Raw genomic sequence first — 27,329 nt, 5'->3', positions numbered from 1 at the left:
CTATATAATACAATACAATACAATACAATACAATACAATACAATATAATATAATATAATATAATATAATATAATATAATATAATATAATATAATATAATATAATATAATATAATATAATATAATATAATATAATATAATATAATATAATATAATATAAAAGTTTATTTTGCTTAAAAAACCTGACTTCATTCGGAAGAGGCGGTACTCGTTACCACACCGTGTTGTCTATGGGATTTGTAGTTTCATTCTTCTTACGTCAGCGGAAGTGTTTTCAGCGTCCGTTAGCTAGGTCACATTGATTGCCTCTGTTTTGTAATGTTTTGAGAGTCCCCCCATAATGGAAGCAACAAATACAGGTATGTAACGTCCTTTTATTAAAAAAAAATGCCTCGTCAAGTATAAAATGTATTCGGTAATTTCACCATAAAGATGAATATGTTATCTGGATGATAACTACTAGCCATTCCTCGGTGTCTTGCCATGATCATGCATGACGTTAGCGACATATCGATCCACGACGTTTTGGTAGTTGCAAACCGAACTCCACTTTATTTTTATTAGCTACATTAAATGTTTTGTAATTTTGCACATTAGGCGTTGTACCGTCATGATAAAGCCGTAGTCTTCATCAGTTTAATTTACTAATAAACCGTTTCCATCATCCTCGTTTGGCACACACATCTCTCTTGTTTACCTCCTTTTCTCCTGATCTGATACAGAGGAGGTCCATCTGAGACATGTGGAGACGGACGTGCTGATCCCCAAGATGATGAGGGAGAAAGCCAAGGAGCTTTGTGCGGACAAGGTTGATGGTGTGTTTACAGATAACTCAGCAAATACCAGTGAGCTGTGGGTTAAGCTGACTCCTTCTCTGTACAGCACACACAGATTCGTCTTCATTGTGGCCGTCATGAAAGGAGATCTTGATCACGTGTGAACTTTGAGTGACCTTGAGATCTAAAACCAAAAAAAAAAAAATATTTTTTCATTTTTCTGAGCAGTGTAGGATTTTATTTCACATTAAAACCTCTTGTGATGTTGCTGTCACCACATTAATTTGGACCAGCAACATCCACAGAGCTTGATGAACGTTGATGGCATTTTGGAACCGATAAGCGTAGGGGTGTCAAACTCATTTCCACCGAGGGCCACATCAGTATAGCAGCTGTCCTCAAAGGGCCGGATATAACTTATACATGTAACTAAATGTAATGAAACATACACGTAACTACTCCTTAATGTTAAACAACTAATTTATTTATTATTTATAACTTTTGAAAGTGACAATTACAGTTGCATAGAAAACATATGTTTGCTTGTTACTCTATCATAAATCCTTTTAAATTTGATTCTGTCAGGTTAGGTTATATGGACAGTGTTTAAGTCCTAATGTATGGTTGCCCAATCTGATATTTCAAGGCAGATTCCCCCCCTATATATATAAATACACACCAATTTTTATTTTTTATTTTAAGAAATCAAAAACTTTTATGCTCTCGGGGGCCACATAAAATGACATGGAGGGCCACATTTGGCCCCCGGGCCTTGAATTTGACATATGTGGATAAGAGGAAGGGACTCCTGTTGTAATGCCACTAAATCAACAGTTTTCTGATGGTTTCACAGTATCAGCAAAGTCTCAATTTTGGCCAATTATCTTTACATTTTTGGTCAAACCAAAAAACTCAGCACCTTGATAACACTTAAATATTAGAAATAATGATGTCTAACATGAGTTACTACAAATATAATGTATAAAAAGAAACAACAGTATAAAACACTGCAGAAAACAATAGTAAAATACATCTTTTTCATTATCACTGGTGTATGAGTAACCATCCTCAAAACTCTGGACATTGTACTTTTATTATTCATTTAATGTTTATGACTTTTTTTTTTAAATATGCATCCCTAAGTGCAGAACTCTTAAGATCACCAGTTTTTTTTCTAGTAAAGATTTGTGTTAATCAAATCAATTATTTGATTTCTAAAGCATCAGGTTAACGATTTGAAAATGGCATTAGACTTTTAGTCTCAAAGTCTTTCCATTCCTAATTTTTCCTTAAAATTTAAAGAAGTAAGGGGATAATCTGGATCAGTAAGTTTGACCCAAAAGTGAATTTAGTAAAAGTCTTGTTTGAGTAGGGCAGCATTTCATTAAATTAAATTCTTTGAGTTAAATTTATAGTAAAAACCTCAGAACAAATGGTAATGCAGGCTATTTTCAATAGTTGTTTCTTAATAAATACAGGTTTGTTTGAACGCGTTTGTATTTTTTAATATTTAATATTTTCTGTTAAAAAATAATTACAAACAATGGGACTGATTTAGTTGTGGCTAACCAGCATATTTTACATTAATAATAGTTTGACAGTTATATTGGCAGTTTTTTCCTCTTCTTGGGTCTCTCCTTTCTATTCCTTAAACATTTGACTTGTGTGCTGCTAAACTTTTGCTGTGAATTATATTTAAAGGCCAGGCTAACTGGCATGCCAGCAGTAACTACATCATCTGCACAGAAACACTGCCCGTAGTCTTGCTCGTGCAGTGCTACAGGGCAACTGCAGCGATGCATCAACCAGAGTGACTAAGTTATGTGGTTTGTAAAAATCTGATCACAGCCAGTGTGCGCTGCTTACGCGAGGAGAAGGGTGCACATTCAGGCTGGGGTGATGGGACAGACAGTGGCTATGTGGTAATGGAAACCCCCCTCATCTTACAAGCTTCTCGTCCCACTCATTTTCACACCTTCATCCTCCACCCTCTCATGCTGTGTGCTTGTGTCTGCACACGTGTGTCTGTGTTGGAGTTTTACAAAGAAACGTGAAAAACGCCTGGCAGCACGTTCACTGTGTTTTTGTCTTTACACACAAGCAGCCCACACTTGGATTTTGTGGGCTTTGAGAAAGGCGCGTTCTACTGACCCCAACCCGTCATGATTTTTCCCACTGAATAGATGATTCACGCTAATATTTTAATGTCTTTCAGAACAGCCTACATGTGAAAGACCTCACTCTGAGTAGAAAATAGTTTTTTTTTTGGTGTTTTTAACATGTTCTTTTGGCATTTTGCTGATGATGGAGGACATATATAAAGAAAATTGAGCTTAAATGCATTTCCGAGTATTTCTTTATTTCAATTGTTGTGAATCAGGAGCAAACGAAAAAAAGGAAGAAGCTTGTAGCCGTGATGTAGAAGCTATTACGACAAGCCACATGCTCCCTGCTCTACTCCATTCTGATGCGTCCACTTCACTAGATTCATGTACATCTTTGTTTTCCTCGTCTGAGCTGGCATATGGATCAAAACTGTACGGCTGGATAGCTCCAATATTGCCCTGTATTTTTGTTGCACCGGAAATACAGTATTAGGTTCGAATTGTGAGGAGCCGTAAGCTAGAAGGAGAAAGTGTAAAAAAGATGGATGTCAGGACGTAGGGGCGGGGTTTCTCCACAACTCAGAGGTAAATCTTTCATGAACTCCCGCCAATCTGCAGAAACTATGTCCTAGAAAAAAACATGATTTTTAACTAAAAAGGGCATAAGTATGATTAATAGACCACTGAGAATGCTTTGAAAATAGATCAAAAGATGATCGGGATGGGAATTTAAATAAAAAAAAAGCTACTTTCTTGTTGACGTGTAACAAACGTTACACTGTTAATTAAATGTAGTTGGCTTTTGTTTGGATGCAAAAAAGGAAAAGAAATAATTCTTTTAATAAATGCTTTTATTTTTCAATTCAGAGCACCCTTAAAGTAGGCTCCCTGGTCCTGCTTTCCATGAATAACTGCTCCTCTGCATTAGGTGGATTCCGCTTCCCTTTGGAAGAGCCGCTCCTAACACGACGCTGATCTGACGGATCAGCTTTTATTGCAGTGTGCAGTTGCTGAAGCAACTCTCCGTGGCTTCAATTACCACTGTGGGACAGGGATTAAGCTTTTGTTGATTAGATTAGTCACACCCTTCTGCCTCTCTAAATTAGTTTGGGTGTTTTTTTTTTTTCCCTCCACATCTGTATCCAGATGAAAGTGACTGTGTGATAACCATACTGATGTGGCTGATAGAGGTGATTATATCTGTTCTTTGAGTGGGGACATGTGAAGCCAGTGCGCCTAAATAAAGCCTCGAGAACAAGCTGGCTAACAAGGTGAGGAATTCTGTCAGCACCTTGTTTTCAGTGAGGGCTTTGAGCATTTAACGTGGTGTCTGCCACAAGCCACTAGCTGCTAATCTGTCCTTGCTTAAGGGCTTTTAGTTAGTAGGTGATTTTTTTTTCCTCCTTTATTTTGTTGAACTCACAACTATTAGAGCATGCTGACAGGAACTTAGATGTTCTCCATAAATCTTCAAGGGGGAAAGAGGAAGCATCTATACTGTGGGTTTTTTTTTGTTTTGACACAAAAATTCAAGTAACCGTTAACGATTTTCACACCTCATATTTAGGCAGCTAAAAGCATTCGGCGTTGGCATTGTGGTCAAATTGGGAGTTCTTTAAGACATTGTGTTTTAACACAATGTTTTCAAGCTGTTCACTTCTTTGATGACTTTTGTGGTCACAGAAACAGTTTTTAATTTGAATCTGCATTGTCCAGATGAAAGAAAAAATGGTGCCCCTCTTAAGAATCATAGCAGGGTTTCGTTTCAAGAGCAGGTTTGAAAAGGTTGGTCAGTCTCTGAGTTTATAGAAAAGTGTCCATTGTTGAAATTGGGTATGCGTTACACAGTTCACGACAGTTTGATGTAACCTCGCTATATCACATTTCACCTTTTCACTGTTTCTTTTCACCATAACTTTGTTTAGTTTCGTTTTTTTAGTCGTGCACTATGCTCTGCGTCTTGGCTGGTTGTTGATCTTGTCAAACAATCTCTTACATTGACGCAGCACATTCAGTTTGCCAGAGTTGCATTCATTTTCTAATGCGATGGGATCTTTGTTTTATTCTATATTTCTGGGCATATTTTTCTATGAAGGATTGAATTTTGAGAGTTTGAAGAAGAGAGAAAAGTGTCTTAAAGTGTATAAAATGTGTAGTGAGGGATTTAAAGCCTTAAAGCATCTGTATTTCGACTTAACCCCAGGTGAAATCCTATCGCAGGGGTATTTATGGAACGTATCCCCCACAATAAATGAGGGAACACTATCTGCAAAATATCCTGATGCCACCATTGACTGTATAGAGAACTGGACCGAGCGAGTGTGATGTCACTACTAAAAAATGGCTTGCTTCCGGCTCCAACGGAATGCCATTCAGTGGACATTTTCTTCGCGATACGGACGCTGACATGGAGCCAGCGTTTCTTTGCTTTCACTGAAAGTGGGCTTTGGAGAATCTGTCAATCAAATGTTTGGAATGTTCAATGTGAGACCACCTACTTTTATTGAGGTTTATACCATGGTCCGGTTGAATACTCAATTCTGATTGGCTGCTGGGTGTGGATTAAAACCTGATAACCGCACGGTGAAAAAAGAAGTTCCGGTCACTTAGCTTAAATGTTTTGTATCACGGCTTCTTTAAAACAACCTTTTGCTTCATCATTTGGACAAAAACAAGCGTAAGAGGTGAACTTTCTCTCTGAACTGATGCTTTATTCAACCCATCGGGACGATCAGCATATATATATCGCCGAATCTTGACTGCAGCGGTGGTGCTTCGCGACGCGGACTATATGTTACGGGATGCGGCGCAACACATAGTCCGCTTTTTGTGAGAAAAGCGATCCAAATCGGAAAAAAAACAAGAATCAAGGACTAAAAACTGGTTAATATGTATTGCTTTTGTAAGTGACCATGGTATAAGCGGGTTAATGGCCATTGAAGTGTGCGTTATTACTTTTTAACGCACTCTGCTTCGCGTCAGACGGTTCAGGCTTCCACGGCTTGCGTTAAAAAGTAATAAGGCATACTTCGTCGGCCATTAACCCTTACATAGTACATGGCTACGACTAGAAAAAGAAGCCCCCGCCTCCTTCCAGAGCATGTCATTTCTGGTTCCCATAGCTACAGGTGTGGCACCCATTGACTGGAACTGGACTGAGTGACCCCTCCACCCTCATGTTCCAAATCAGATGTAGCCACTGGTCCCAAGAAGCCAAAATCCCACAGACTTCTATTGAGGAATAAACAGCTGTTGCTCAGTTGTCATATTTGTCAGAATACCCGTTCTTGCTCTGAGACCCATCTTTAACATGTTCTTGGTAATTCCGTATTTTTTCTATGATATCTTGTCTTTATCGCAAGTTATCTAAATTACAAACTGACAAACCAGATGCCTCAGTGGAACACATGTGGCGCCCACTGGCCCCCACCTCGAATATTCCAAACATTTGATTGACAGTGTGGACTTGCAACAAGCTCCCTCATGAGTAGCGAGAGTGGTTGCCATAGAAACAATGACTCAGGTCGACTGGAGCCAATCACTGCTTACTGATGTCGTCTGGCTCCAACATGTCGGCGGCCGCATCGCCGTATCAGTCAACCTCTTTCTGAGGAATGTGTTTTATAGGCTAGAAAGAGAAAAAGCCTTTAGTTTAATCAAAGCTGCAGGAGTCAATAATCTACCTGTAATCCATTTTTTTTATTTTTTTATTGGTTTATAAATAAGTTGTCGTTGTTTTATTTACTGATTTATCCCAGATCTACAAGAACAAGTTTTTATGTTGCCAACATACCACACTAGTTTACTTTTCGGACAAAATTTTAAAACTTCTTTTACCCAACTTGTTTTTTTTCTTCTCCGCCTTCGTCCAGCTTTTACCCACTGCTGCAAAGAGTCTGGTATCTTGATGGCGTTTAAGTGTCGGAAGGAGAATTCCGCCCTAAAGGACTGTCTGATACATCAGTAAGTATTTGGCGCTCCATTCTGCAACATGGCGCTCACCACGCGTTACCTTATCAAAAGCTCTCTGTCACAATGACATTGTTCTTCCTGTTTTCTCCAGCTACCAGAATCCCGGTTTTTTTGAGGAATGTAAACAGCAGTACATTCAGGAGAAACTGGAGTATGAGAAGACGGGGATCCCGGCCAAGCACAGGGGGCAGAAACTTCCAGCAAGCATGTAAAAAAACAAGTTTCCTGTCACCAAGGACGCCACGGGGCGAATGTGTGGTTCGTAAATCTCTCAGGCCTTGTGCGTTCTTTTTAAAGCCGTAGAATGACCATACTTTGGCGCTGGAGTGGTGATAGTGAAAGTTTTGCCTGTTTGATCTAATCAGCAGCATATGGTGTGTTGCATTTGAAGGACCTTCTCTGATTTAGTCAGCATGCAGTCGTCAGGCCTGGTGATCTGCACATGTGCAGTACTTCTGCTTTAATGTTGTACAATCTCAGAATATTGTCAGAAATTGGAATGCCCTGGCTTGGAGAACAAAAAAAGTGTATTAAACGATGAGATTGAAGAAAGCTCTAAAGTCACACTAATAAACTTTACTTTAGTCTACAAAACATCCATTTATTTGTCTTGAATTGTAAATAATAAATAAATCAAAGCTGTTAAGTGTTTTCTGATGAAAGACAATAATAAAAAAAGAAAACTGACATTTGTTTTTTTGAAAGGTTCTTCTATTGAATGCTTTCCATTAAATCCATTCTAACATGAAGCAGCATAAAGCAACAAGTTCCTGGATGGTTATAATCATTACAGTTAGGTTCAGATGTATGACAAATCTAGAGGGGACGGGCCCTGTCCACACACATATACACAAATGTTACAAACAGACCAACACATGTGAAACATTTCATTCAGTCGTGAAAACTTTTTGTGCAAAGGTGAGATAGCACCTGTGCTCGAGAGAGCGTTTATGCTCTTCTAAGGTGGATGATGGAATGTAAAAAGGAGGGAGAGTGCCCAGCCAGGAACCCCCCCAACAACACCCGCACGGTATGGCAGATAGAGAATAATTGCCCACCAGATAATCACATCTGCCGCCAGGGCCAGCAGGACCGCCACAGGGGCTCCCAATGCCAGAGGGCAAGGAGGCATGAGAGTGCAAGCTCCAACCCAACCAGTAGAGCAGCCCCCCCGGTGCGCCCAACGCGAGGCCCCGCCCACGGAAAGCACCCCCAGCCCGAGACGAGCAGCCCACCACCACCCAGGAGTTCTGAGTATCCCCCCACCCCAACACCAGACATGAGCCAGGGCCCCCAAGGGAGACCCTCCCCACTTTAGTTGCTTAAGTTTAAACGATTTTATGATTTAATAAAGCGGTTTAAACTTAAAAGCTATTTTTTTTTCATTGTCCTAGTTTTAACAATGGATAAACATGGTGCTGAATGATCCTAATGCCATCTTTCATTGGAACTTTATTTTTGAAAGTCTCAAATTTAGATCATTTCAGGAGAAATTATCAAACATAATTCAGCATTTGACTCAATATTTTCAGTTTTACAGCAAACTTAAAATAACTAAAATAACCTTTTATATTTGGAAAAATATATAAGGCGATAAAAGAATGGTAAACCAAATTCTTTAGACGTGGCAGTATTGGGAATTATGGTACACATAGTAAATGTAAAATGCCAAAAAGGCTGGATTTGGTAAAATAATGTGTAGTCAAAAGATGTATTTCCTTAATTAGATGTTTTTTCAGTATAAACCTCCAAATAAATGAGGACATCAGCTATCATGGAAGTGCTCCAATCATCTGATCAGATTACCACAAATTGAAGAAATCTGCATAAAAGATAATGAATCAAAGCCAAGTAGAATTGAGAAATATATTGCTACATAAGGGAAACCGTAACGTAAGAGTGTTGAATGTTAAAATACCTTAAGTGTCTTAAAAATGTAAATTATTGTTGAACATGATGAAAGGCACATCATTTTGGTTTAAAGAGGACAAAAATGTTTATAAGATTTTCTATTTAGTTCTAATTGAATAATCTAAAAACTCAAAATCTTCCATCTTTTCTTACTAGATAACAGGCACCACCATTCATTTTGAAAAAAGGAAATAAGCAAACACGGTAAGATGTGTTGATGTTGCTGTCAAAGTGAGGTTTAATTATGGTAAGTAAACACAAATACAGAGGTATAGGCTCAGGCCACCACATCTCAATATTTGTGCAATAACTCAATATTATGCTGTGCTCACAGCAACTCATCTCATTCCATCCTACTTTGTCCATACATATTTAATATTTAACAGTTTCTGTACATATTGTTCATTTTTTTTGGTAGAGATGTAAATACAATATTTCTATTTTTATTTTATTTTATTTAACTTCACCACTTCAAGGCTGCTGCAATTTCATTGTATCCCCATGTACAATGACAATAAAGATTCTGATTCAATGGTGTGAAACAAACTGAGTTCTTTAACCCTTGTGCTATCCTAGGCACATTGACATTGGGAGTTGGGTCATCTAGACCCACTAGACAGTGCTCTGAACCTTTTTTCTTCAATGATTTGTGATCTTCACTTGTGTCCATGGATTACATGAAATCTTTCCATCTTTATCCACCTTTGTCATGGTAGGGAGAACACATCAATGTAAGGGTGGGGTCATCTAAGATATCACAAGGGTTAACTTGATATGATACTGGGAAAGCACTTTCTGCTGGACACCACATAAGGTTTGAAAAAAGTTTAAAAATTAAAAATAAAAGAAACTTTTGCAATAAATTCTGTTCTGAAAGGTTTAAATTTCTGTTGAGGCTCTCACAACTAAATCATGAATCGCCACCTCCAATACCAAAACAGATCTCTCATCGCCATTTTTTTCCTCTATGTTTTCACATTTATTTGCCTGCTCCATGTTGCTTTTGTTGTAATTAGATTATATATGGATATATTGATTAACCAAATCTTTAAGAGATTGTATTTTCAATGGTATAACTTTGATAGAAACAATCCCCTCCAATACCTTAGTTAAATAAAGATGTTTTATTTGAGAAAATATTTCAAACTAACGGCAAACATAAATATGAAAGGGACTAAATGCACCAAAACTGTTTTGTTTTTATATTTCCCCATGGTGCAGGTGTTGTATAGCAATCCCCTGCTGCAGAAACCACACCCAGACAAATGCAAAGCAGATACCATTTACTCATTTATTAATCATATTTACAAACAGTCTGAAGTGCAGCGAGTCTAAAATATAATCCATATCTACTGTACATTGCATTTTGGTTTTGCAAAACGTATACAGAAGTACCAAACTGGAGCTGGAAATGAACTTGTCTTTAAAATCACAATTGTGAAAAAAAAAAAAAAAGTTAAAATAATATTTTAAGGAAATTTACATCAGATTTTTGTGCACCTCTGTCAAGTCAAAGCTCACAACTCTCAACGTCACTCCTGTCCACAGAAAGATCCTAAAAAGAAGTTCTTGGTGTCAGAAAAGGAAAAAAAAAAGCCTAAATGTTTAGTTTTGAGCTCGAAAATGACATTTGTCAAAGTAGGCCACCATTTACATTTATACACATATGCACATTCTGTCCAGCTTTTAATCTCACGTTAATGCTCTATACACTCTTCATTTTCTGCTGATTGCGGTCCAAAACACAAATGCCTCATTGGGACAGTGCAAAGTTTTCCTCTTATCACATTATCTTCATGTCTCTTTCCATCTGCATCACGTTTAAAAAATACATGGAAGGGAATACGTCTTTTTTCGTTTAACCACCAAATTTAGAAGTATGGAAAACTGAAACGTCTAAAATGCTGAAAGTGGGATAGAAAGGCAATATATTCAGTTTGACATGTCTAAAAAAGCAAAAAATAAAATTAAAGAACAGGCAAGTTGGAGGATGTTTTTGCACAAATTGTGAAATGTAAAAAAAAAAAAACTTGTTTCATCTTAAAATGTACATAAAAAACTTTCCATTGTCGAGCATCCATTCCGACTGGAAAAACGTGCATTCCAATTTGATATTTAACCCTGATCCAAAACATAATGTTGCACATAATAAAAAAATAAATATATTTTATTTCAATTTGAAGCTAAGGAAATCTGGAACCAAAATCAGCGATTATCAGTCACTTCTTGCCGTCATTGTTCAAAGCAGATGCACCAAATCCTCAGACCACAACCTCTGCACACAAACATAGACAAAGGTAGGGCTACATACCTTGTTTACTTTACAGGGGTCCAGTGTAAAGACACTTGATTTTAAACAGGTCCAATATACGAAATCTACCTTTAGGTTTTGGCTCTAGTGACCAGGATATATGCAGAAAGAGGCCCTTTGAAGACACCTACCAGGTTTATTAGGAGGAAATACAGATACAGGAAGGCCAGGGATTCCCAAAAACGGATCCGCATACACAGGCACCTTGTTTATGTGCCTCTATCTATATATTTGCCTGTATGCTGTGTATAATATATAGACACCCGACATTTCAAGTGCTCAGGGATTGAAAGCACTTATTGGAGTGCTTGCACTGGCACATACACCACTGAGGGTCTTCCAGCAGGTCAAAGCTGATGTGGTGTGCACAAATGGAAAGTTCAAATTCGTCTGTCTTTACCTCAGAAAAGTGCTTTCTTAGCCTCAATAAGTTCCCACAACAAGTAGGTCCAGCCTGGTGTCCACTACTGATGAATGGTTTCATCAACTTAAGGCAGGTTAGGTGGTAGCAATGTGGCAGACTTGAGAATGCTCCTCCATGTGTCCATTCTTTTCTGCCCCGGTGTCAGTTCTTCCTAAAAGGGTTTGACCCACTCTGTGTTGGGAGGACTCTTGGGGCTGCAGTTTCCCATTGAAGACGAGGAGTTGGACGCGGCGGAGTGTCCCTCCCAGAACATGGCGTCGCTGGGCTTGGGGGGGCTGGGGAAGGAGTGTGAACTGTCATCCAGGGAGGCTTGGTTCAGTGGAGGCGGGGGGAGCACGACGGAGCCGCCCTCACCCCCCAGCAGAGTCTGAGCGCTGCAGCTTTGAGAGGGCCAGGGTCCGTTGTACCAACAGTCCTCCCTCAGACCGTCGGGCAAAAGCCTTCCCGGCGGGCCGCTGAAGGGGGGGAAGGGGCGACCGGCGCATGAGGGGAGCGCTGGGGCGTTCGGGGGCTGTGGCGCTGGGAGGTTGTTGTTTTTCTCCACGTCATCCAAACACTGGACGGGAACAGTCGAAGCTGCAGCGCACAGAGAGGACAGAGGGGGCAGAAAGACACCAAAAATGTGAAAAAGAAGACTTAAAAAAAAAAAAACACAAATTAATGCAAAATAAAAAAGGAGGGAAAACGACCACCAACTCCCCAAATAGTTTCATCTGAGCATGCTCAGACCTCTCCATATTAATATGGCACTTGAATCAGTTCATAATCAACACGATTGTTTGGTTTTTACACAGAAACAAACCCGCACAAACAAAGTCCTTTTTCATAGCGCATATCCATAAACCACACCCAAATATAGCTCGTATGATTTCATCATATTGGCTGAGTATTAAAGCAGAAATGAGCTCCCGCTATTCTTTTTGTTAGCATCCCTCTTTCCAAGCAAACATCTATGCATCCGTTCCTCCCTGCTGTTTTTCTCAAAAGACGGTCTCATGAGTCTAGCATTTGAATAAAAGTGATTCCAAAGAAGCAACATTTGAATACAGATGCATAGAGATACTGAATAAATGCAGAGCACCCCCCCCCCCCTACCCCCCACCCCCCACCCACCCAACTCTGCCTTCCTCATCCTCATCCCTCTTACCACCCCTGTTTTCCTTATTTCACTACATCTGAATCACCGAACCACAGTATTACCCTGTTATTCAGCGGAATAAATAGGCCAAGATTTATTTTCTTGTCATATTATTTCCATCCAATTTTCACCTCGCTGCCTCCTCTTCTGACACTACACAATAAAAGTAATGGCAGCTGGGAGGGGGAGGAGGGGGGAGGGGGGGCAAAGGAAGGACAAACCATTTCATGATGTCCTTTCTCAAAGTGTTTGGGTGGCAGAAATATCCACAGTTCCTCAAACTTCAACAAGGAGCAACAGAGGGGATCTTCACAGTGAGTCATTTCGGAAGAAAAGTAGACCTGGAGAGTTGAGGTGATGACTTTTTTTTTTTTTTTAAAGTTTCCGTGTCAAGACGCAAAGTTTGAATTTCCCCGTATTTTATGGGCTTTTAGTATTTGCAAAAACAAACAAAAAAAGTCATCTGAGTAACCCTGCCAACAGGTTGGTAGAAGATAATTTAAAAAAAAGTAGATTTTTGCTTATATCTTCCTTAATAATAGCTGGAGAATTTGTAAAAATAAAAAAATGTGGTTTTAAGTGCAGGAAACTTAAAAAAAGAAAAACCGATTCGACCGCAGATTTTGACCCTCCAAATTAATTTTGATGATTATAAGATTGGCGAGTTTAAATCAGGAAAAATCTATCTAAGACAAACAGACGCTGTGAACTACATGTTCAGTTGGCTTGAAAGGAATTATCAAGGAATTCTTTTTTCACACACGTGAAGGATAAAATAAAGTGGAAGCCAATTATAATAAACCCATAATATTTCCCAGGTTATGAAGTTATAATTACCAGTTTTTTTAGAGCCTGAACAGCAATTTCAAGACTGCGCTCCATCTTCATGGTAGCCTGTATGAACATATACATGTTTACTGTCGGTGACAAACTCTGCAGGTTGCCAGCCAGACGCAAAAGGCAGTATGGGGAGAGAGATCACACTGAAACAAACGTTAGGTTTAAGAAAATAAAAAAAACATTCACGAACAGTGGCACAGACCAGAGCGGCTGGAGTTTTCCCTGAGCTGCTGCCTCACCTTGTCTTGCCTCATTGAGCAGAGGCTTCAGCTTCCTTATGAGGCCCGTTTGACGCTTCAGCTCTGAATGCAGATGAGTGACTTCGCTGCACAAATCCTTGTATGTCTGCTGCACGCTCGTCTCCTTACTGAAAAATACAACAGATCCCATTCATATGTATATATAAATCCAGTATGTTTTTTTTATTTTAAATGAAAAGCCTTTTGGCCTTCCCCTCAAAAATACACTGTTCAGAAAGCAAGTGACCTGTCATTAAAACCATTTTTTTTGTTTAACTCACTCCTAACAAGCAGATTTGACTAAATTAGCGGAATAAATTACTTTAGTGGGATAATCCGTAGTAATATTTTATTTTGAAGAAACTGTTTATACAAAGTAACATCAATGGCTTTCATTTCATTCAAAGTACTAAAAATTGAGTTGATACAAACTAAAGCAATTTATTTTTTATTTTTTTTACATCTTCAAGATATCCTTTCACTACATTTGTAAAACTAAAATAACACCTGCTCCAGGAAGAGACAAACAGGCAGAAAAAATCTGCATGGACACACTGAACGATTGAGGCTGACTTTGCTCGTCCTCAACTTGTCTGCCCGAACACCAGCATGTCATAGACCACAACCCCCTCTAGTGGCCAAAGAGGGTTCGTGCAACTAACAGTGAATGCACTAAAAAAGAGAAGACATGTCTTGATTTGAAGTTCAATCTAAAATGTTATTTTAGAAATGTCATCATTTAACATTAGTGGATGTTTTTAGGGTTTTTTTTTCTGTGGAAAAGTATTTTGTAATACCCTTTAAAGGTGAGGAAGTTCCTGCAAGTATACTGTGCTCTTGACGAAATCTGTTTGTGAACAATAACACAAAAGCTAAATGTTGGAATAGAACAACAACAAGCCATACTTTTCCATTCCACTTCCTCTGTCAGCTTTGAACCATGAACAACTCTTCTGACAGTGAGATTTGAACCATTTACAGAATGATGGATCTGTTCAATCAGAATGATTATGACCCACTCGCACTTTATACTTCAAACAGAATATGGTTGGAGAACCGGAGAAATGTTAAGATCATCGTCTCATTGTGGCATTTTGCAACTTTCCTCTAACAGGAAATTAATAACGGACTGAGTAAATAAGGGTTTTCATTCTTATTTACACTTTATAAACCTTTATCAGGCAGACATGAACATTTTCACATTCTCAAAGTACAAAACTTTATAAAAAAACAAAAAAATTCAGTATTATAGAGTAAAAACAGAGATCTGATCACAACTGAAGATTTATGTAGATTTGGAGAGCTGCTCGTATTTTAAAAAGGAGGCATGGCACCGGAGGAAACTGATTGACAAGGTCTCCAGCCAATCAGGGTGCAGAACAGAGGGCGCTGCTTAAAAAAACAAACAAAAAAACGAAACAGCGAGAATGCAAAAGGGTGAAAAAAATTAAATTAAATAAAACGATATAGTGCGAGAATATTGTACACAAATCATAGTAGAGTCTTTAACAGGGACAAAAAAAGGAAAAATGGGGTTAAATGAATAGATATTTTGAGTTAATGATTTATTTTGAAGTCCTAAATACATTTTTTGTAGCTCCAGTTCTCCAAAAAAAATGCCTGACAGAAATATTATAACTAAAACAACAGGATGATAAATTGTTTTCCTTTGTTTTTTCAGTTTGTCTTTTTTTTAAATGATCCTTTATTTATTTAAAATTACATTTCAAAAGGAACAAAACAGACCATCTTATCTAATGAAAGAACCCACTCAGGACGGTCTTCACCTGTCACTTTTCTGCTCTGAATCAACCGAACAAAGATTCCACATAAAGAAACAGAGAGGAAAAGTTCTCTCCGAGCGGTCTACCCCAGCGATTGAAGGGTGCAGACAGTTTGCCAGCCTGTTCCACGGTCACACAGACAACAAAAATCTAACTTGAGGGAAATCTGAGCGTCTCCGATTAACCTTGGACATGTTTTTTGGGCCATAGGAGGAGAACATGCAAACTCCACACAGACAGGACCCTGCTGGGATTCGAACCAGGGCCTTCTAGCCTTCTTACTGTGAGGTGGGAGAGCAGCAAACAATGCTCTCTACTTCAGTTTAGCAATGCCTATTGTTGGTCATCCATCATAGAGTGAAATGAAGTACAGAATTTTAAACTCATTGTGTTGGATTTATAAAATTGGCCTTTAGACTGTGCCATCTGCTTTAATGTAACAGTTTGATAATATTGTCTTTTTCTGTTAAATATGTGAAGTTTGTAGAACCGAAACATAAAAAATAGGAAACTACGGGACATTTATAAATACCTTGCATTATACGTTGCATCACAGATCTGTTCCAAGTCTGGTCCATTCATGCCATGGGTTTCCTCCTACAAGAGATTTTGTGCAAAAACAAAAATAGATTTTAGAAATAATTCTCACTATTTAGTCAGCTGCCAATGCAAACTTTGCCTCTTTCTTTGTATTCAGCAGTTATGTAGAGTTAAGCCACACCCACATCTTCTTCTGTCATTACTTCCCACCTTGAAAATCATACCACATCTCTCTTCTTGCCATTTAACATTTCTAAAACAGTATTTCTAGGAAATATGTTCTTTTTAAAGACATTTCTTTATGCTTTCTTGCTCCCCTTTATCGCAGCCCCCCCCTCGTACTGTGCTTTTTTCCAGCAGTCGGCTGTTCTCCAGAGTAACTCGTTCCAGTTCTTCTTGAAGTTTGTGGATCTGCATCTCCGTGTTTACCATCTCCACCTGCCAGAAGTCCTGAGGGCTGTTCAGGCTCTTCATCACTTCACCCACAAACACACAGACAAAAATCACATTAAAATAGTTTCACATATGTTTTTTTATGCAGAAAAAAAAGGCACAATATTGCAATTACCAACATTTCTTAAAGAGGCTTTTTAGATGGACTATATCAGTACATGAGAAACAAAAAGGAGTGAAATATTAACAGAGGCCAAACAGCTTCAAGGATTCAAATGCTCCTCATGTGAATGCAGACTTTTATTCCATCCCAAAAGCTCCGTTTGCTGGCACTGAAGTATACTTTAAACTAAATTAAGCAATCCATTCGATTAAATTACTGATTTAGGCTGAATATCCAGAGACTTTGCTGTCACAGACAACATTATTGTGTTCACATCCCAACGGTGGGATTGGGTCATGAACTGGGCTGGATTACCTCTCTAATCTCAGATTGAATGCTAAAACGGTTCCTGGCCTGATTGTAGAATTTGTGAAATGACGACAAAAGTTTTTCAAACACAGACTGAACTCACAATTGTGAGGAAACTATATATCAGGAATCTCTTATACCAGGAACAGCTCAGCCACAGAACATGGCCACAGCAAACCGGACAGCAACAGGGTCCACTCCAGAGCTGTAAGACCCACGGCACCCCAGCAAGGGCGAGTACCGCGCCAACAACCCCAGACAAAACCAGCGAGTCCTGGTACAAGAGATCCCCACATGGAAACATCATTACATAAATGTCAGCCGCTGTGACGCCAAAAACATGACCAAAGGAAAAAAAAAAACACAGCTTTTTCCTCACATGCACGCCCTCACGCTCCATCCACAGACACTCACTGATGTCGCTCCACCTGTTATCTCGCCGGTTTCAAAACACGTGGTCATTATTAGAACGTTTTCATTTCACAGTGGCAAACTGTGGTGCACATTAGTTTAAATTTCCCGTTCATGAAGGCTGAAAGTAATGTTTAAACTATAGTTTTAATGACAAGAAGTGGTAGAATTTATTTAGGGCGGGGTTACAGCAACAGCGCTGAGTGAAGGAACCCGTTTCCTATGACACCATAGGAGAAAAAAATGCTCATTGTCTAAAAGAGATAGTTACTCAACACGAATTTTTATTTCAAATCTGAAAAATACAAACAGACAACACCCCCGTTTGCCACTGTCTTTCCCTTCACATGCCAACTGCGGCATGCGTGCCCCAGGTTGTCGACCCCTGACTTACAATTTTTACTGGAAGTGGCCGCTAGAGTGTGCATTGGTGAGGGTGGTGTGAATGTAGATAAAAGCTTTTTTTTCCTAAGCATAGATATGACTTATAGCATATACTATATCCTCTGTAAGTGAAACACTATGTGTTGCTCTTGCAGAACAGACATCTCTATTTCATCATCAGAATAAAAAGGTCTGCATGTTCTACCTGTACCTTGGCTGGTCTCCATCTCTGTCCTCAGCTGAAGCAGCTCCAGCTCTTTGGCCTGCAGTTGTTCCGTCAAAAACCTCTCACTGTCACTCTTCTCCTTTTTCTGAGAAGCATAAAAAGGGAAAATTGATACGGAGCGGGAGCAATATCCGTCTTTCTGGTCCATATTTCTCTGCACCAATTATTTAAAGACCCACTAGTTTGTTGAGCTCCATCTGCAAGTCCTCCTTCTCAATGTAAATTCCTCTGTATGCGCTGAAGGCCTTGTTCACATATTGGGGACCCTCCGATGGCGTCTCTGGCCTAAAGAGCTACAGCCAAGAATAGGAAAAAGGGATGAAAATACGTCTCTGAATGTGTTTATTATAAAGCTATATAATTATTATTATTACTTTATTTAATATCATTTAAATTCAGAATTCTTATATTTTTTTTACTGAAAATATATCGTAAAGTCAGACCATCTCTGTTTCAGACAGGAAGATGACTTCTGTGCAACTTTGAGTGACTATAGATTACTAATGAATGAATGAAGTTTTGTAGGAGAATTTTTATTACTTAAAATGTCTCATTTTTGTTCATTGCCAATACCTTATACATTTTTTTTCCCACATCTTTCTTTCCTCCATTTTTATCATCTTTAACCCCCCAGCTCTTAATGTCCGCCATGTTTCCAATCATACCTTGTCTTCGAGCTGTTTGACCCTCTTTCTTAGCAAGGCGTTCTCCCGCTCCGTATCTCTGAGCCTCTTCTTAATGTCTTCGTACGCCGTGACCAAGGCAAAGTGGGAAGCCACAGATTCGTCCCCCGCGCAGACCGACACCGGACTCTCGACAGCAGCCGTGTAAGCGGTCTCGTGTTTGAGGATACAAATGTCGTCATCCACTGCCAGGGGCTCCATGTTTGCACAAAACTAATCTGTAGCAATGGATTACAATGGGAGATACAAATAAGTGAAGAAGTAACAGTATCAAAATGAGTAAAAATCTTACACTATATTTATGTGAATCTATGCCCCCCCCCCACCCCCAACTTTACTGATCATAACATTAGATTACAAAACATAACATCAAGGAATCAAATAGATCATCAGCCGCAACAACTATTGTCATCATTCCAAACTCATTCAACCTCAGCAAGTAATAAACGTAGCAGAAACATATCAAAAACAGAGTTTGCTGATAAGAAAATAGAGTATCTTAAAGTATATAAAAAGAGAGTACAAAAAATAAATAATAATAATAATATTTACAATACTAAGTTTTCTTAGAGGAGGGGATTACATATCAAACAAAAAGCACAAATTGTTTCAGTGTTATTTGCTCTGGGTGTGTTCATTTTATGTGAATCTATGTTAGGCTGTAAACATGCATGTCAGACGTGGCATAATTGGGGGTGGGAATAAGTAAGCTTTCTTCTACACGCCCCTTTTTCAAGCACTTTATTGTTTTATGTTTGCCATGTCTAACTGTTTTATTTTGTGTTTGAAAATCAAATTAGAGTCATTTTTATCTCTTGTATAAAAAGACTAATCAGAAGGTTTCCACTTTAGTTGCTTGAGATGTATCTAAATCCAATACTACCCCAGGACTTCAACAGTGATCCAAACTGTTTCATCAAAAGGAAGACAGTTCAGAGATGCAGATAGAGGAACAAGCAACATAATAGAAAATGCATTACCATAAAAACTTTAACAACTATTTCTAAACTCGGAAAGTCTGTAAAAAACAACAACTTACAAATGTCTTGAAATTAACATGCGCATGAAAAAAAAACTATATTAGTAGAAACCAGTTTTAGGTACAATTTATAAAAACACATTAGAAGTTAACAACAAAGAAGCTCGATTTTCCTCGTTTAATCTAGTTACAAAGCGTTCAGCAGATCAGTCCAGCTAAGAGAAACTGGAGATGTTTGCATACAGTGATTCAGCAAATGCAAAAGTCAGCCCACTTAGATCGTCAAATATACTACGCTTTTTTCTCTCACCCCTTTTGGCTAAACAGCCCGCTAATGCACATGGTGCAGAGTCATCGTGCCAGTCAAGAAAAGAACTCAAGAGACCAACAGGAGAAATCGAAAGCGACCCCAACAGTAACTCACGAAAACGAAAGTCGTCTGTGAAATCAGTCATTTTAAAAATCATTTCCTCCTTTGAAAGCTAGCCATCAAGATGTGACGATACCAAAAGCTCTGTACCCTACAACTGCAAGAAAAGCGTCCAAAAATAACGATGTAAACAAAGGGAAATGTGGTCTTAACGAAGCTAACGCTGTTAGTTAATAGCGACTTACACCTATAGACCGCTCCACTAATAAGGTACAATATAAAACACAGACGATACGAATTAATAATGTCTAATATACACATTTAAAACACGAGCGAAGGTATCATCGACCTGTGAAGATCATGACAACAGCTAGCTGATCTTAGCTAACGTCTTCAAGCTAGGTGAAGAAATATTGGATTTAAGATTTTATAGATTTAACTTCGACTTGCCGTGTTAGACGATTTCCTCAATTTACCATAAAGTAGCCACATAAAATTTCCATTTGTGTTCGGGGAAAAAAAAGACCCGCTGTCAGGTAGAAACACTGGGGCCAGGATGGACACCTCCACAGTGTCTGCTCCGAACTGACAGGTGAGAAAACAAAAACTTCCGGGAGATGCTTCACTTCCGAACTTCCTTCAAAATAAAAGCACGACGTTGCGTGAAGGACTATGAGGGCCAGTCATAATGAGAAAAGACAAAGAAAATCCAACAGTCACATTTGTGTTTAATTAGTTATAATGCTATAAACATGCTAAATCATAAAATGACAGTATAAGATAACAAATAACAACTATTAGTAACACACATAATAAAATCTAACTGCAAATAAAGTTCTCTACAGACCTTTGTCCTTGATTCAGTTGTAAAACAGACTGCTTTTGTTTTTGACAATCTGTGGTTGAAAGTAGAATATAATTGTTTATTTCCTCTTTAAGGAGAAAAGATGCCAGATGCCATAGTTGTTCTTTTTTTTAAAGGAATACATTTATTTAAAATTGTGACATACTTATTGCTGACTCGAAATATACTTTCTACTAAAACGTTTACCAGTTTTACAAGTGATAGCTTAAAATTGGAACTTCTAAGACATAACAAGGGAACGACGAGGGAACATACTGGTTGAATAAAGATGAAAAAAAAAACATCACTGTCTAAGAGGAAGAAAATTAGCATCACATTACAAAAAACAAACGAAAAATAAAAAATATTTTTTGATAAAAAGAAGAAGAAAAAAAAACACAAAGAAAAAGTAAAATAATTAAGACTTCTTGACTTAAAGTTTCGGAATTCACTACATATCCCTTTTAACATAAATTTGTGGTGCCACGGTCTCACACAAACTTTGAAACCAGTAATTGTTTTTAAACAAAAACCCCAAAATCCGGATCAGGTGGATTTGACTTATCAAAATGTTGAAATCACTATGCAGGGATAACCTGACCCTCTTATCAGTAGTGAGTAAGATGTCAAACAAGACAGCAACAAGAAAAGAAAATAGTGAGACATTAGTAAAAGCTCACAAATCAAAACCCCTTTTTTAACCAAGAGACAATAGAGATCATAAAAATTATAAATAAAAACAGTTTTTCAAAACCTCATGTTAGCAAAAACCATTATATCAATTTTCATAAATAATTGTTGTTAAAAGGAATATGTAAAGTAGAGAAGAATACATTTGAAAAATAACCAGAATCACCTAAAAAATTGCGAAATTATATATTTTTAAAATACATAATTGTACATTCACATGTGATTTCTTGCTAATACAGCCCAGTACCCCAAAACCGTTTGTCAAAAGATTTAATTTCAAGGAAAACGGTGGTTTCCTCTGTTATTAAATTCCGACACCGTCCAGTAGGTGGCGGTATTACACCACATGACGTAAGTCACACGCGGGCAGCGAAAAAACAACAGAAGAAGTCAACAGCAGCGACAGCGCAAAACACGGTAAGAAAAAGATAAGCAAGGATTCACGAAATAGAAAAATATGGAACCAGTCGGTTTTTATAAAAAAAATATTTTGTCTTTAGATCTGCACCAGCTCCAAAAAACGTTTACACTGAGAGCAAATTGCAACATTTTAGCAATGGCATCAGAGTTAAGTGATGGGCATAATGCGTATTTTCCACAAGAGGGCGCACAACAACAACCGGCTGGTAAGCATAAACGGGTTAACGGGGACACCAACACCAACGGCACTTTCTTCCTCCATGCTGTCAAAATAAGATTAATAAAAATCATATACAGATATTCATCTTGGGATGAAAGGTGGAGCAATCGATGACAAATTAATGATTTAAAATTACAATTAAAATATAGTGATCATTAAAATGGATCTTTATTAAATAATTTTCAAATAAGCTAGTTATTTTTTTCATCAGGAATTGATGAAAAACATATAAACACATACACATTTTTGTCTTAGGTAGTGATTTGAAAGCAGCAGACTTGATTATTTGGCTGAGAAAAACACTAAACACAAAGTGCTGATTCTGTCTTTTATGTCTTTTTTTGAGTCAAAATCAAAGCCGCTAATTATTAAAAGTTCTGGCAAATGTCCCGTTTTGTTCAAATGTAAGTAGATGATGATTTATTTATTTATTTTTAACCACAATGATGCCATTTGTGGCATTATAATTTTTTTTAGGAAATACATAATAAAAGGCTTAATGCTTATCATTTAAGGAGTGCAATGAAATTAAAGATAGCCACCAAAGTTCAAAGTGCAATAAAAATCAAAAGGATAAAAGCTATGCTTCATTTAGGAGCTCTCTGACTGATCCATGGGTAATAACTGTTTTTGAGTGTAATAGTCCTGGCTTTGTGGGATCCCCTCCCTTATGATGGTGGTTTAAATAAGTCATGGTCAAGGTGAGAGCAGTCTGTCATTCTTTACTTTATAAAAGTCATTTTAAGTCAACATTTGTCAGGGATATTAGTAATTCGAGGCTCAATGTAATGTTCTAGAGCAGATCTGTTCAAAATCTCAATGTTATTCCTTAAGGTAATCCAGTGAGTTTAGGAGAAAGTTCTTTTGGAGACGGAACACTTGGAGAGGAACTTGTGATGGACACCTCAACGACCCCTGAGAGTAAGATCTATCGCAACCTTTCATGGGATGTGTGAAAGTTTCCTCACCTCATAGCTTATTCATGCCCCTGAACTCTTGTCTGTCTGTCCATCTTTTATCGATTTATTTTGGCACCCAGCCGTGCTCAAATACCTTCACAAACGTTATGGCCGTGTAAAGAAAACATGTAGGTATTAAAATGATCAGATAGAACACATGACTTTATCAATGGCACTTTGGACCTGATTTACGAAGACACGGAGGCTAATAACAAGCACAAACCACTGCATTTAAAGGCATGCAGTCCAACAGAGAGTTGAAAATAAGCGTGAAGAATTGGGTGTTGCTCCAAACCAAATAGTCTGCAGCCCTTAACAATTGTTAAGCAGGAGGTGCAACCTTATTTTCTGTGACACAAGCTGAAAGGCGGGACGCTCCAACACCTGGTCAGCCTGCATCTGTGCTGATGATGGCAAATAACAGCCTTGCAGGGCAGAAGGGGTGAAAGATGAGAGTACAGGGGGCAGGTGCTTAAGAACAACAGCAACTGGGGCTTGGAGGAGGAGAAGCAGCAATGAAAGAGTGCAGCTTTGTACGGCCATGCACAAAAAATTGGAAATCATTAAAGTCAGCTTCAGCTACTGACACTCCATCCAAATCTGCCGTAAATTCATCCAGAATCTGAATGATTCAAGTCTTCACACATGAAAGCATATCGATGACCAAAACACAAAACCTCCTTTTTTAGGGTTTTCTTGCAGATTCACTTAAAATGTGGAGTTGTCCATTTTAAACTCAAAATCGAAACATTTGCAGATAGGAGGTTTAGTATTTCGGATACGCCTCAGTAATTTGCTCCTGTTCTTCCTGGGTTTTTCTGTACAGCTGTGTTAAAAAATCTAAAATGGCTTGTTTTTTATGTTTGCACGCAACTTTTAATCCTGCAAATTTTAATCCTGCAGTACTTCGAGATCCGAGTGTTGTTTAGAACAGCGTTGTTACAAAATAAACCTACCTAGAAAATAACGGGTCTTCCAAATTTGCTCTCCACTTTTTAACTGGTGAGGTTGAGATAAACCTTAGAAGGGTTTAGTATCAACCCATCTATTTATGTGTTTCCTGTCTATTAGTTCTATTAAATCCTTATAGATTTAAGGTTAAGTGAGTACAGAGAGAGCTGGAGAAGACGCACCAATCATTAATTACAGATAACCCCAATTTGCAGTTAACTTAGTTTTTCTGCTGCAGTCAGACGACGGAGGTGCTCTCTACATCTTTGGAATAAATGACTTTTTTTTAATTTTATTTTATTTTTTAACACAAGTCAAAGCCTAAGACAGGGGTCGGCAACCGGCGCCTCCGGAGCCGCATCCCTGTGCTGCGGCTCTCTGTGTTTTTGTAAAATAACTATCATATTCTCAGATTGTCGTGGTGCCTTTAACACCGTCGAGCAGTGCGAGCTGGCAGGAGGAAGAGAGCAGTGTGAACACACGGAGGGGGCGTGTATTTTAAGCCCCTAGACTAAAACCACCCATTTCGGCTTAAAATTCATTAAATTTGCATCAGGGCGCCCCTACTATCCTGTCACCTTGCTTTTTATGATGACCGTGTGTTGCGCTGTCTGTGTAGAACAGGCTGGAGGGGGGGTTGCACGCGGGGGGGAAAAACGAACAGGTAGAGAGGCGAGGGGCGGGGCTTAGACTCACCGCTTATGATTCCAGACAAACTAACAGCTGCTTCCTAATAAAAAATAGTTGTCATCCATAAAATTAACATAATTTATTGGGTTTACTGGATTTAAATAAATTAATCATTAAATAAATAGTAAGGAGTCTGCATCAAAGTGAATTTGTTTCCATCATCTCATTCATCTTAACTCTGGGAGTTTGACAGACAGAAAAGTCTATTCAAAGTTGTGGAAAATGGATCAAAGATCAAAGGACATATCACGCTCATAAATAATTAAAATAGATAATTAAATAAATATCCTGACAGCATTTTGAATCAATACAATCATTGCCAAATGAACTATTGCGATATATCGGCAAACATTTTTTTTTTCTATCACACCTAGTGTTGCGGCTCCCTGTGCTTTCATCTAGTGGGAAACTGATCCAAATGGCTCTTTGAGAGGCACAGGTTGCCGACCCCTAGCCTAAGACCTCCTGCTCTACCTGACGTGGAGATTTAGATGGAAATTCAGGAAACACTTTATTTTGAAAAATCATAAAAAGATTAGAAACTGATTTTCTTCTTCTCCTCTTACTCATCTTTTGCACACTAGCAATACAGACTCTGTCCAACTGGAGGTCATAGGTAAAGTCTGGATGGGTTTATCGTCAGGGTTACATTTTTCATTGGTTTGAAGCAGTGGAGTGGCGTCCTGTCCCCACCCTTGTCAACAGGGCCTATTTCTTGTCATAAGCAAATATCTGGTTTCAATAATCATTTAGACGATTATGGATTGGTAATTACCTGAGATTTCTCGTGTGTAATCCGTTCTCTAATGGTCTTCTTTGCTACGGCTAATTCTGCAGATATTCACCACTTGCCTGCTTTTCAGCATCTGGATGGAAGGAAAATGATTTACATTCTTGCATAATTTAGTCGGCCAGAGTCCAACTGAAGCAGAAACCATAACAAATGTCCTGGACATGTTGAAATGCCTGATTTTTGTTTTTATCGCAGTTGCAAAAGAAGCTGTAAAAATGTCCCCCCCCTGCTACTGTTAAAACTGGTAAAGTGTGCTCCCAAAAAAAGCCCTTTGGGTTGATTTGTAAATCTGAGATCTGATCCATGCACATAAACTGTTTTCTAAACTGAGTTTGTCAGAGGAACCTGCTCAGGTGAGGTGAGTGGGTGTAAGCACCTATGACGAGTCTCCAGCGGTCATAAAATCACAAGAACAGACTTTTGTTTTTTTCCTTGGACACCAAATGCACTATGAACTGCCTTCACAGAGGAAACCACCGTGACATTTCTGTGTCTTTGTCATCAACAGTGTTGCTGGAGGCTCAGTTGTTAATGAGCGAAATAGAGGAGAAGCTCAGCTCCTTTCCTGCTGCTGACCTTTCCAGGCAGAGCGAAGGGGGAGCGGTACGTTGACTTGAAGGGAAACAACTACCAGAACAAACTCGAACCATAGAAGTGTTAGCATTTATTGTTCCTCTACTTAAAAAAGGAGAATTGATAGCCTGGATGATTTCAAAAACCAAAACGTGTGGTTTGTGACAGATGGTGCTGGAGAGTTCGGGCCGTGCAGACGAGGATGGAGAGACTTTGATCATAGAGGGCTTTAGGTTTGAGAGTTCTGCAAACCGAGAGCAACTGAAGCATCTGAAGTAATCGGCAAGGTGACACGCGTGTAGGTAACACAGTAGGCTGTGCACTGACCTTTGACAGAGGTCAGACTGTCTTATAGAATGCAATAGATACAGAAACAAGCTTTAAGGGAGTAAAATACTGCTTTTCGTTGGACTTCCAAAGAACTTGATAAAAAAATGTTAGTTTGAATTCATTCTTCATAAATATTAAGTCATTTAACTTTCAGTTGTTACTTCAGTGCACAGCCAAACATCTTTGCATTATTTATGTTTATGATTGGGAGTTAGTGATGCAGCCCAGAAGAGTGTGTTGTGCGGTTGAGGCGGCGTCTTTTTTCCAGTAATTGTAGGCACAGTAATGTACATTTTGAGCGTTCTTCATGCAGCCACACTTATTATGAACATTTTCTTGTGTTGCGTTTGTGCTTTTACGCTGTCCATTGTTCTAATGAAAGCCTTTTTTTTGGACAAAACACATTCTTTTGGAAGTTTGTTGTTCATTAATAGAATTTTAGTGATGTAGAATAGACGGTTTAAACGTCTTCAGGACCAAAACTCTGCATTTAAATGTATTTATAAATGTGTGCTAATAAATCAATAATAATAAATAATAATAAATCAAACCTATTTTAACATTTGCTAAATGTTTTAAATAAAACAAATTTAATTTATAATTCTTCAAGTTTTTTTTTTGTCATTGTTTAATGTTTAATGTTTAATATCCTTTGAAATTGTATAGGAGAACCAATGCAAAGTATCAAAAATCTGCAAAAATTGACTGTCATTGCTGTGTTTCCTGTCAGCCTACAAAAGTATTAAAGCGAAGTGTTAAATAATCCTCGCCTGCTTATCCAAATTCTAAAAAAGTGTGTTCCTTTTAGTCCTTTTAGTAAAAAAAAAAAAAAAAATTACTCGGCACGTCCTTTTTAAAAGTTGATCTTCTCGTTTGATACTTTCACGCTCCAAAATGTAGGAA

At 38.4% G+C, this 27,329-nt stretch overlaps 3 protein-coding genes across 7 annotated transcripts; 2 read left to right on the top strand and 1 right to left on the bottom strand.

Moving 5' to 3' along the window:
* Positions 1 to 197: 197 nt before the first annotated feature.
* On the top strand, positions 198 to 7,538 carry cmc1 (C-x(9)-C motif containing 1). The gene is made up of 4 exons (XM_004077765.4): positions 198 to 357; positions 721 to 813; positions 6,752 to 6,842; positions 6,943 to 7,538. Exons 1-4 carry the CDS (start codon positions 339 to 341, stop codon positions 7,061 to 7,063), a joined length of 324 nt encoding a protein of 107 aa, XP_004077813.1. The 5' UTR covers positions 198 to 338; the 3' UTR covers positions 7,064 to 7,538.
* Positions 7,539 to 10,039: 2,501 nt separating this feature from the next.
* Positions 10,040 to 20,615, bottom strand: azi2 (5-azacytidine induced 2). Of its 4 annotated transcripts, none has more exons than XM_011485045.4 (8): positions 20,407 to 20,615; positions 18,590 to 18,825; positions 18,104 to 18,217; positions 17,904 to 18,009; positions 16,381 to 16,514; positions 16,031 to 16,095; positions 13,715 to 13,842; positions 10,040 to 12,073 (listed from the first exon to the last, which is right to left on the bottom strand). In XM_011485045.4, the coding sequence occupies exons 2-8, from the start codon at positions 18,806 to 18,808 to the stop codon at positions 11,649 to 11,651; spliced, it is 1,191 nt and encodes a 396-aa protein (XP_011483347.1). In that variant the 5' UTR covers positions 18,809 to 18,825; positions 20,407 to 20,615; the 3' UTR covers positions 10,040 to 11,648. The 4 variants fall into 4 exon arrangements, with proteins under 4 accessions (XP_011483347.1, XP_078789185.1, XP_078789187.1 ...); XM_078933059.1 differs by having other exon boundaries at positions 10,040 to 12,077; positions 13,716 to 13,842; XM_078933061.1 differs by having other exon boundaries at positions 17,910 to 18,009.
* Positions 20,616 to 21,754: 1,139 nt separating this feature from the next.
* On the top strand, positions 21,755 to 27,027 carry LOC144984493 (uncharacterized). Of its 2 annotated transcripts, XM_078933062.1 has the most exons (5): positions 21,820 to 21,907; positions 21,991 to 22,116; positions 22,965 to 23,051; positions 26,032 to 26,126; positions 26,265 to 27,027. In XM_078933062.1, exons 2-5 carry the CDS (start codon positions 22,047 to 22,049, stop codon positions 26,373 to 26,375), a joined length of 363 nt encoding a protein of 120 aa, XP_078789188.1. In that variant the 5' UTR covers positions 21,820 to 21,907; positions 21,991 to 22,046; the 3' UTR covers positions 26,376 to 27,027. The 2 variants fall into 2 exon arrangements, 1 of the variants encoding a protein (XP_078789188.1); XR_013648223.1 differs by lacking the exon at positions 21,991 to 22,116 and having other exon boundaries at positions 21,755 to 21,907.
* The last annotated feature ends 302 nt before the right edge of the window (positions 27,028 to 27,329 follow it).

This window comes from Oryzias latipes, chromosome 16 (assembly GCF_053564925.1).
Source record: "Oryzias latipes strain Hd-rR chromosome 16, Olatipes_Hd-rR_3.1".
In the NCBI taxonomy this organism is placed as follows: domain Eukaryota; kingdom Metazoa; phylum Chordata; class Actinopteri; order Beloniformes; family Adrianichthyidae; genus Oryzias; species Oryzias latipes.
The sequence above is the reverse complement of the archived record's forward strand: the minus strand, read 5'-3'. Positions and strand labels throughout refer to the sequence as shown.